General features: G+C 42.2%; 1 protein-coding gene across 1 annotated transcript in view; it reads left to right on the top strand.

The window, feature by feature from the left end:
• Positions 1-278: 278 nt before the first annotated feature.
• The window catches only part of Rnf43 (ring finger protein 43), a 66,402-nt gene continuing 54,985 nt past the window's right edge, over positions 279-11,695 (top strand). The window contains exons 1-2 of the mRNA XM_038325105.1: positions 279-841; positions 2,032-2,463. Coding sequence (XP_038181033.1) covers positions 2,212-2,463 — 252 coding nt within the window. The 5' untranslated portion in view covers positions 279-841; positions 2,032-2,211. The remainder of the gene's footprint in view (positions 842-2,031; positions 2,464-11,695) is intronic.

The raw sequence follows: 11,695 nt of genomic DNA, 5'->3' as shown, positions 1-11,695 counted from the left end.
TCCTCATACCACCATCTGTGCCCTATTGCTTACAGAATTCTCTTAGATATGTTTGAGTGGCCCTGATTTATATGCTGTAGGGGAAAAAGTAAGGACTGATTGAATTGAGTGCAGTTGGGCTGTGGCTCGCTAGAGGGAGTAAAGAAGCGAGAACCAGGAAGCGAGCGGGAGAAGACTTGGTTAAGTTTGCGAGGGCGTGCACCCCGAGGAGGCGGGGCGGGCTTGCGTGTAGCTGCTCCACCCTCACTTTGTCAGCAGGTAGAGTGTGTGATTGCAGTCCCAGGGGAGGGAGTTAGAGCTAGAACGCCAATTACCAACCACAGGCTTCCTGCTGTGGGGAGCTGATCCAGAATTGTCTCTGGAAAGGAAGCGTGAGTCCTTCCTTCTTCTGAACTTCCCAAGTCCATCCATGATTCAGAGATACCGCCTTCTCCCTCTGGGATTTTCTGTTTCTGGTATTGAATTGTTGTATTTACTACTTTGTTGTCTTTCAAGAGCTGATCATTTAATTTTCTGTACAGAAACTGGGGGAAAGGACTTTTGTTAGATTTCGGAGAGGATTTTGGATCTTCTTTAAGCATTTCCAGAGTCCTTGAGGACAGTAGCTCTCGTCCTGGAATAAGTTTCTGCCTTTGACCTGCGTGGATTGCTTTCTCAGGCTTCGGAATTTCTCGGCACCTACCTGTAGTGCGTGCACTTGTCTGACTGCAGAGTGAGAAGGTGGAGGAAAACTGAGCTGCACTGGGTTAAGCAGCTCAGATCTTTTAAAAGCAGGATTTATAAAAGCATAATTGAATTTGTTTCACCCCCGTGGATTCCAGTGGGCCCGACAGCGCAACAGGTTTGCAGATTTCTTTTGAAATTCTTTTTTGTTTTCTCCCTCCCTCTGTCTCAGCAAAAGTATGGAGTCTATATAGCAGGTTCATGTCCAGTGGCTTGGCTTTTGAGCACTACTGAAGACTGTAGGATTTTCACACTTGGCCTCAGAACGCAGTAGGCTTTGTGAGGGAAGTACATTTAGAGTTACTTGAATGTGCTCATTTTAAAATCTGATGCTTATATAAGAATCTGAAGTTTCATAGGAGCCTAGAAATACCCCAGATCTGCTCTACTCTGCTTGACCCCCCCACCCAGGGTGTGCAACATAGAGCCTGTGACTTTCCCCCTATCTTTTATTCCCCACCCCCTCAAGGAATTTGAAAACGTGTTAGGAACAGTCCTTTGTTTTTCTTCTGAGTCCCAGAGATTACAGATTCTAGGGTCTGGATAGTAGTTTCTACAGCACGTTGTGGAAAGCCAAAGTGCTTGATATTCTCAAGCTGGAGAATAAAATCTGGAATCCCTGAGCAAGAAAGGAAAGTGGAAACAAATCTGAACTGGGAAATACCTGGAAAGCTGACCTCATCGAGAGTCAGAGGAGAGGTTTTGGCATTCAGATTTACTCTGTCGGATGTCAAAGATATATGAATCTGTGCCTAATTTTACAGGTACTTTTGGTGGAACACAAAAAAGAATATTGAAGTTCTTTAAAAGTGTATAAATTCAGTAGGCCTAGAACTCTGGGCTCTGCTGAAACACAATCTAGCATGGACGTTTTAATGAATTCATACTGTAGCCACCTTCGGTATCCCTCCAGGTGTGGCCTAATTAATTTCCACTCCTCTCCTATTAAAAAGAAAACCCCCTCATGGTCTTCAGCCATTTAAAATGGACCGTTTTTCTGGTTAACAAGGCCCATCTTCTGAGCTCTGAGCTGGAGCTCTGCCTCCTCACTTTGATGCACTGCTTAGCCGGCTCCCTTGGTTTTGGTTCCTCAACACTGGGTTTCGTGCCTCAGAAATGGGATACATATGGAAGACCAGCAGCAAGTGATCTGACACACAACCAGTCCATGCTGGCTCTAAGGCACATTTGGAAATTCCAGCGAGCAGTGGCGGTTCTCTACCCACAGTGACGATGGGAGAAAATGACATACCTGCCCCAGAAGTGGGCTGAAAACAAACAAACAAACCCTCTTCTCCTCCCAATCAGGAATGCCCCCTGTGCTTGGGAATACACTGTAGAGACAGGAAGGACCAGAGCTCTGACTTGGCTTTCGGAAACTGAAGCACAGCGTCTTTCCCCTCCATTTTCTGGATCTGAGAACCTGCCTTCGGGATGAGCTAGTGGAAGCAGTATGCATGGCCGAAGAGCATTGGTGCAGCTGGTAGCATGAGTGGCAGCCAGCAGCTGCAGCTGGCTGCCCTCTGGCCCTGGCTGCTGATGGCTACCCTGCATGCAGGCTTTGGACGCACAGGACCCGTGCTGGCAGCAGCGGTGGAGTCTGAGAGATCAGCAGAACAGAAAGCTATTATCAGAGTGATTCCCCTGAAAATGGACCCCACAGGAAAACTGAATCTCACTTTGGAAGGTGTGTTTGCTGGTGTTGCAGAAGTAACTCCAGCGGAAGGGAAATTAATGCAGGCAAGTATAACTTTATTCCATTTTACTCTCCATCTGTTGGAAATACGCCTTTTCTGTCTGACAAACCAAAACCCGTGCAAGGGTTAGCGTTCCTCCTTCCACTGCTTAGCTTTGCGTTTCTTCATTCTTGTGCAGATGTTGCTTTATTAGCAGTCTAAAGCAAATTTTTATTTTATCCTTAAAGAGATATATAAATTCTGTATTGTAGATGATAATTTGCTTATTTTAATTGGTATTACATAACCTCTTGGGGTATGCATAGTAAAAATTTTCTTTATAAATATGTATTTGGGGCACTACTTTACTAGGTCAAAAATACAAGTGTATATTTAATTGACTGGAGGAATATAGCTTACATCCTGTTAAAATGTAAATGCTAATTTTAATGATCAAGAGCACTCTGAAATTCTAGACTGTCCTTGGATGATATCTGATTACAGTGTCACTTTTAAAATTCAGTCAAGCTTGGACGCTATGGCTGGCTTTCTACCACGTGTGGGTGGCACCCTATTGCTAACCCCCAGGTGAAGGGACTAGGTTACAAAATGGACCCCAAGCATGAACCTGCCCCTGCTCCTTCTGGACCAGTTTTTAAATGTACTGTTCAAAACTTGAAACGTTTCTTTGATATATGTATTTTTTTGAACTCGCAGAGTTTTTCCTGACACAATTTCCTAGGCTTTGGGGCTGTAGCTCACTCACAGGCTACCTATTCTTTATGTGTTGAATTTATGAACTTCCTGGGGCCATCGCCTTTCTTAGACCAATTGCTCATTCCTGTGGTGAAGACAGAGCTCGGTGAGCTGTGCCCTTTTGATGGGCAACCTCCTGCCTCACTTCTTTAAAAGATGTTGTCTGTTTATTAAAATTCATTTTGTAAAGTGACACTTCTTGCTGTAGCCATTGGAGGCAGGTTTATACAAGTAAGTGATCCCAGCATACAAAGTCAGATTTTTATTTTGTGATATGTGTGGACTATGAATTTTAGTTCGTAGCTATATGAAAGAAGGTAAGAACATGAAATAAATTACAGCATTATTTTTCAAACATGAATACTTTAACTAGGCGTGGTGATCCATGCCTTTAATCCCAGTGCTCAGAGACAGAGGCAGATGGATCTCTTTGAGCCTGAGGCCAACCTGGCCTACATAACGAGTTTCAGGACAGCCAGCTGACATGAAGAGATCATGCCTCAAAAAAAAAAAAGAAAGAAAGAAAGAAAAGAAAGAAAGAAAAAGAGCCTGTTTATCAGTGGTTTTGTGGCTCTGCACTGCTCTTCTTTGCTGGCATTTTGAGACTGGAATAAATGAAGAGGATAAAGAATTGAAGTAGAGCCGGGCGATGGTGGCGCACAAATCCCAGCTCTCAGGAGGCAGAGGCAGAGGCAGGTGGATCTCTGTGAGTTCGAGGCCAGCCTGGTTTCCAGGACAGACTCCAAAGAGAAACCCTGTCTCAAAAAACCAAAAAGAAAAAGAAAGAAAGAAAGAAAGAAAGAAAGAAAGAAAGAATCAAAGTAGAAGCTCCTGCTGGTTAGAAAGACTGCAGAATGCCCTAAGATTTGCTGTGTGTAAGAGGGAATGGTAATTCTGCGGGAACAGAGCGGTGTGAGAAGAAACGTACTCCCTGTGCTCCCTGACCTTGCCTCCCTGAGGTGCCTGCTGCGTTGTGATTTTAGCATAGACAGTTTTACCACTAAGCCATCTGTTTGTATCTCTGACATCTTAGGGAGCCCCAGTCAGATTCTGTGATGGCATTGCTCAGTAACTTTATGATCTGCTCTGAGAAACAGCGTCCTCTGTCAGTTCACACTGCTTCTTTTCTAAAGCTCAGTATTTCCTAAGGGAACAGTACCCGAGGAGCCCCGTGGCATGCCCCCGCCACCCCGCATTGCTCCCTGAGCACAGCTCCTTCACTCTGAGCAGGACTGCCATTATGTCCTTGTTTCTCAGTGCACAGCTTTGCATCACTGACGATTCTCAGGTTTTACTTTTTCTGTCCGTATGTGCTGCTTTTAGGTTTTAAAGTAAGTTTTATGATGACTTAGTGTTAATCACTGAGTGTGCCAGTTTGGGTCCTGTACACTCTCAGTAAATCAATTTTTTAGTCCACAGCAGTTAACTAAATTTTCTTAATCATTCCTGAAGACAAACATTTTAAGAAAACTTGTAAGATATCCATCTTTATACATTATTTGATTAACTCTTTCAAAGACCTCTGGTGTTAGGGATACTTGGTTAGTGCGACTTGGATCCATTCTGTTTGCTTCTTATCAGATAACTGCAGCTCACTTCCCTTGGAAGTGCTGTCCCTGGTTCTCCAAGTGCACCCTAGCTGTCTTGGTAGCTCCATTATCCCGTAGCACAGATGGATCATTGCTTGTGACCTTCTGCCTATGAGTTGTTCCTGTTAATATCTAAAGATTCAGTTGGGTCTTTGTAAAAGTACAATATACCAGAAAATTTATATGAAACAGTGGTTTAAAAAAGAATAAGATATTTCTTTCCATTTTGCCAAATTAACTCAGAATGTATACACTTTCATGAAAACCAAATTAATAGGATTTCATTGCTTTGCTTTTTATTGTATTGTACTTATTGCATTTCATTGTATTGCTTTTAAAATTTCCAAGCCATCCCTTGACAATGTAGCCCCTTTTGTTTAATAATAATATAGACCATCCAACTGCCTTTAAAATAATTTTCTTTTTCTTGGCTTTTCCTGATGGCTGCAGTTCTCATACATAAGCATTTAAAAGCTGAGCAATGGTGAGTTTCTGCCTAGATTCTCACTCCTCACTCTTTATCTTTAGATTTCTCTTGTTAGCAGTGATGTCTGGGTCTATCTCCTGCCTGTCTCTGTCTCTCACTGTGTGTGTGTGTGTGTGTGTGTGTGTGTGTGTGTGTGTTTATGTGTGTGTAACCTAGGGCCTTCCACATGCTAGGTAGATGTTCAGTTGACTAATGTTCTTCTCCAAGTGCTGAAAGGCAGTTGAAAGAGGAGCTGCCTTCTATTTCCCATCTTCTCTTTTCCTGGAAACCTCGCCTCCTGGGACAGTCATAGTTCTACTCTGCCCTGGAGTTTCCCTCTGAGCTGCTGTACCATGCTAACCTGATGTTAGCCATGTCTTTGAAGGGTCCAACTCTCAGGTTCCGTCTGCATTTGCCAAACCTTTTTTTCTTCCTGCTTGTTATTTCCTTCTGCCCTTCCTGTTTGTCTTCCATTCGATTTGTGTAGTTAGGGTGGCTCAGCACTGCTCCCCTGATCAGCTGTTGTTTTTAACTCGTCATCAAAAACAAACAAAGGCCAAGGAGACTTTTGAGCCCTCCTAATAGTTGTTGGTGGTTTATAGGGTATTATTACATGATGGTGATTACGACCTATATATTTTTTTCATTTGAATATATTGTTTCCTGGTTGCACCATGCTGATGGAAAATATCCTAGAACTGAGCACCGTCTAATTTCCGGTTTTCTGCCTTGCTTATAATTGATTAATGTTTGTGTCTATTATTATTATTTAGCGATGTTCTTGGGACCACAGCTATACACGATTGTAGTCATATTTTCTTTTATTTAGAAGAACACCTCCAAGTCGTCTCCAAGCAAAAGAATCCAAGCATCTTAATGTAGCTCTAGAGAGGCCACTGACTCTTTGGCTGTCGCACTTTTCCTGCTCAGCTGGTTGTCCTGGATTTTCTTAGACTCCAGGATAAAGTTATGATCAAGATTAGAATGTGTTGCCTGGAGGCAGCAGACCTGCAATGGGAGTTAAGCCTGGGGTAGTTTCACATTTGACCCAAAACAGGGAGCACCTCCTGGACAAATTCCCTTCGCAGGTGCCTCTTCTTGCCTTCTCATCTCACCTACCTGCCAGCTCGTGCTTACCCCCTTGAAGTTTTCTCTTTGTTTGTATTGAGCACCAGAAACTTCTAGATTGATGTTTTTGGCCAGTGTCAGAGAGACAGTCCTCTGTTGCAAGCTGAAGACCTAAGGAGCAAACCGACCCTACATAGTTGTGAGATTGGAACAAAATAGCTTTTACCTCGATGAGGGTCACATTCTTTGTCTGTGACATTGAGGGATTTGAATATAATAGCTGCCAAACTGATACTGCACGTTTTATATGTATTACCTCCTTGAATTACCACAATAACTTTATGGGAGAAAGTGTTCTATGCATGTTTTCTCACATTTTACAGAAAAGGAAGTTGAGGATTTAATACCTCTAAGGCAATAATTAGTGAGTGATTGGCATAGCTACAGCTTGAATGGCAGAGCCATGGTTCTTCGACTCTGAATCCTATACAGGTCAAAGGTGGATAGGACGCCAGAGTGCGGCTGTCGGAGGCTGAGCCTGGCTGCAATATTCTACTGCCCTCTAATAATTTCTCTATTTCTGTTTTTCTTGTTTTGAGTTTGATTGCAGAAAAGTGAGTCAATTAAAGTGTTTATCCAGGATCTCCATTACATTACCTTCCTGCTCACTTTGAAATGTGATGACTACTAACACAGGAATGCTAGTGATAACTTTTGAATAGCATGCATTTAATTGACATTGCTTAAGTGAGTTCCTTGGATGCAGATTTCAGAGTAGATTTTAGGATTTTTTTTTTTTTTTGCTTTGCTGCCAGCCTTTAAAAGAACTACAGAGTAAATATTCAAGGTACAGTCAGCTCTCAGTTATTCATGTTAATGGAGGTGTAGAAAATATAATTAATAATTGACTCTGGAATGTAGTCAGAAATTCACTATCAGATACAAAGTGTGCCCAGATATGAACCCTGCTCAGGGCCTTCTAGATCTGGCTTTTTGTTACAAACCTGACCTCCAGGAGAGAAGAAGCTGCACAATATTTTTAAAATTTTTATTTTTGTGCATATGAGTGTTTTACCTGTAAGTTTATCTGTGTACCTCTTGTGTCCCTGGAACTGTGGAGGCCAGAAGAGGGCATTGGATCCCCTGATCTGGGGTTACAGACAGTTGTGAGCTGTCATGTAGATGTTGGGAATCAAATCCTGGTACTCTCAAAAAGCAGCCTGGGCTCTTAACCAACCGCTGAGTCATCTCTTCAGCCTTTGCAGAATATTTTTAATGGTACTTTTCAATTTTAAAAGGAAATCTCTTGCTGAATGTGGTGGCACAGGCCTGTAATCCCAGAACTCAGGAGACTAAAGCCAGGAGCATTATGAATCAGAAAACAACCTGGACTACATAATAAATTGAAGGCTAGCCCAGGCTATTTAGTGAGACTTTGTCTCAAACAAATAAACAAAACAAAATAAAGATAACAAAACCTAAAAAGTATGTCTTTTATAATTACTTCTAAAGTAGATGTGTGTGTATGTGTATTCAGTATTTTATGTAGAAATGAGAAAATTTAAGTTCGAATTCATAAATATCTTCCACTAGAAGGAATTAATAAATGAACTGTGCTTCAACTGTTCTTCCTATCATCTGTGTAGTGTTCAGTTATCAGATTCTGTGGGCAAGCATTTTCCTGGTTTGTACTCAAGTATGTGGAGGTCATTTTCCTTCTTTTTTTTATTGATATTTATTGAGCTCTACATTTTTCTCTGCTCCTCTCCCTGCCTCTTCTCTCCCCACTTCAATCCTCCCCTAAGGTCCCCATGCTCCCAATTTACTTAGGAGATCTTGTCTTTTTCTACTTTCTACTTCCCATGTAGATTAGATCTATATAAGTCTCTCTTAGTGTCCTCATTGTTGTCTAAGTTCTCTGGGATTGTGGTTTGTAGGCTGGCTTTCTTTGCTTTATGTTTAAAAACCACCTATGAGTGAATACATGTGATAATTGTCTTTCTGTGTCTGGGTTACCTCACTCAAAATAATGTTTTCTAGCTCCATCCATTTTCCTGCAAAATTCAAGCTGTCGTTATTTTTTTCTGCTGTGTAGTACTCCATTGTGTAAATGTACCACATTTTTCTTATCCATTTTTCAGTGGAGGGGCATTTAGGTTGTTTCCAGGTTCTGGCTATGAACATAGTTGAGCACATGTCCTTGTGGCACAATTGAGCATCCTTTGGATATATACCCAAAAGTGGTATTACGGGGTCTTGAGGAAGGTTGTTTCCTAATTTTCTGAGAAATCACCACACTGACATCCAAAGGGGCTGTACCAGCTTGCATTCCCACCAGCAATGCAGAAGTGTTCCTATTTCCCCCACAACCTTTCCAGCGTAAGTTGTCATCAGTGTTTTTGATCTTGGCCATTTTTATAAGTGTAAGATGGAATCTCAGAGTTGTTTTGATTTGCATTTCTCTGATGACTAAATATGTTGAACATTTCCTTAAGTGTCTTTTAGCCGTTTTAGATTCCTCTGTTGAGAGTTCTCTGTTTAGGTCTGTACTCCATTTTTTTTTATTGGATTATGTGATCTTTTGGTGTCCAGTTTCTTGAGTTCTTTGTATGTTTTGGAGATCAGACCTCTGTCTGATGTGGGGTTAGTGTGAAGATCTTTTCCCAATCTGTAGGCTGTCGTTTTGTCTTGTTGACTGTGTCCTTTGCTTTACAGAAGCTTTTCAGTTTCAGGAGGTCCCATTTATTAATTGTTTGTCTCAGTGTCTATGCTGCTGGGGTTATATTTAGGAAGTGGTTCCCTGTGCCAATGTGTTCAAGTGTATTTCCCACATTCTCCTCTATGAGGTTCAGCGTGGCTGGCTTTATGTTGAGGTCTTTGATCCATTTGGACTTGAGTTTTGTGCATGTTGATAGCTATGGGTCTATTTTCATTCTTCTACATGTTAATCCAGTTATGCCAGCACCACTTGTTAAATATGCTTTCTTTTTTCCATTTGATATTTTTTGCTTCCTTGTCAAAGATCAGGTGTTCGAAGATGTGTGGATTGATATCCGGGTCTTCTATTTGGTTCCATTGGTCCTCCTGTCTGTTCTTATGCCAATACCAGGCTGTTTTCATTACTGTAGCTCTGTAGTAGAGTTTGAAGTCAGGGATTGTGATGCCTCCAGAAGTTCTTTTATTGCATAGGATTGTTTTGGCTATCCTGGGTTTTTTGCTTTTCCATATGAAGTTGAGTACTGTTCTTTCGAGGTCTGTGAAGAATTTTGCTGGGATTTTGCTGGGCATTGCGTTGAATCTGTAGATTGCTTTTGGTAAGAGGAGGTCATTTTCTTTAACAGTTACTTGAATTACTTTTTTATAGATGATTAAAAAAATTATCCCTAAAGAGCCAGAGCCACGTGGTGGCAGCTCAGGCCTTTAATCCCAGCATTTGGGAGGCAGAGGCAGGCAGATCTCTGAGTTCAAGGCCAGCTTGGTTTACAGAGCTAGTTCCAGGACAGTCAGAGCTACACAGAAAAACCTTGGTTTTTCTGTTGGTGGTTTCTTTTTTTATTTCTAATGAAGCTTTTTGCATTTTGTCTCTTGTTCACTTGAGAAGAGCTTTTGGCCCTTATGTGTTTCACTTTTTCCCTTCAGTTGGTAAGTACAATAGAAGGGAATGTTACAAATTAACAATGTATTATTATTGCAGTATTAGCATCTAGAAACGGTGGCAGGGTATTGTAGAGATGGTACTCTTAAAGCTTCTGTAGCAACTTTCTTCCATGAAGCTGAAGTTGAATCCCAAATTTTTGTTAGCCCTGTAGGAAGAGGTAACATTTTACAGAAAATACCCCGAGGCCAAGGAGGCAAGAAAAGAGAGGCACAGAGACAGAAGCACTGTGCTTTCCAGGAGATGGAAGAGAAATCTCAGGGCCGTAGAGAAGGCTTGGCTTAGGAGCCCTTGCTGAAGACCCTGGTTCAGTTCCCAGCACCCACATGGTAGCTCACAGCTGTCTATAACTACAATTCCAGGGGATCTGACATCTTCTGGCCTCTGCAGGCACCAGGTATCCATGCGATGCACAGACAGACGTGCAGGGAAAACACCCATGCACATGAAATGGTAGTTGAAAAATCTTTAACTGGGCAGTGGTGGCACATGCCTTAATCCCAGCACTCAGGAGGCAGAGGCAAGCAGATCTCTATTGAGTTCGAGGCCAGCCTGCTCTACAGAGTGAGTTCTAGGACAGCCAGGGCTACACAGAGAAACCCTGTCTCAAAAAAAAAAAAAATCCCCCCAAAATATTAAAAAAAAAATAAAAGTAAGAGCAGAGCAAACAAACAGACAAAACCCTCTGTTTGTTATTTGAAGCAGGACAGACATGTGTAGACCAGGCTGGCCATGAACCTCACAGAGCTCTGCCTGCCTCTGCCTCCCAGGTGCTGTGATAAAGGTGTGAGAAATCTACTTTAAAGACATCTGAGGAAGCAGATTCCATGGTCAGTTGTATTCCATGAGGCGCTACAATCTTGTTGATGGCTGAGTAGTTCCTCCATGGATATATGTTGCTCAATGTGACAAATTAGTCCAAAAAATGTTGACGGAGCAGCTTCCCAGCTTCTCTGAAAGCCCTTTAAACTGTGTTCTGACCTGCACTTGCTGTTAAAGCCTAAGTCTGTCCGGTGAGAGACCTGTAAGCGCCCTAGCAACCCGGCTCCCTTTCTTTCCTTTCTCCCCAGTCATTTGGCTCCGGCCACTCAAGCTTCCAGTAGACTGGGCATATTCCCACCCTAGACCCCAGACACCTTGTTCTAGCCCCCCAGTGCCATCGCTAAGTGTCAAATAGGCCTTGCTGAGGCCTTCCTCCACCATTCTGCTTGAGCCACTTCTTGTTCCCTCAGGGTCTGTATTCCCCTTCTGTGATTTAGTTTTCTTTCCCAAGTTATTGCCTATAATGGCATTCTATTTTTCTAGTTGCCCATCTCCTCTTAGTGGACTGTGAACACTGTGAAAACAGATTTTTCCCCTCTTTTGCTGAAAGCTACATCCCTAGAAATGCCTGTTCTGCTAGGCAGTGCCTTAACACTTGACACGTGCTGCGTGAACAGAACTGTCTCCGAGCTGAGAGACAACTCAAGGACAAGACGGGTTTACTTATCGATCTCACTCAATTACTTTGACTTATTAACAGCCAACTATTCCCTTAATATTTCAAAATCAGACATTACTATCATGAATAAACTCGATATGCTCCTTTATACAGCACTTTATCCGTCTATCTATTGATTGATTGATTGACTCTGGAGATGGATCCCAAGCACACTAAGAAAGCACTGTCTTCCTCATCTACATTTCCAACTCCTGTTTAGCATTTTCTTGTTTGTGTGTTTGTCTTGCTTAATTTTGTGGATCATTTCGTTTTGGAGGCCGG

Source organism: Arvicola amphibius, chromosome 4 (assembly GCF_903992535.2).
Source record: "Arvicola amphibius chromosome 4, mArvAmp1.2, whole genome shotgun sequence".
Lineage (NCBI taxonomy): Eukaryota > Metazoa > Chordata > Mammalia > Rodentia > Cricetidae > Arvicola > Arvicola amphibius.
The sequence above is the reverse complement of the archived record's forward strand: the minus strand, read 5'-3'. Positions and strand labels throughout refer to the sequence as shown.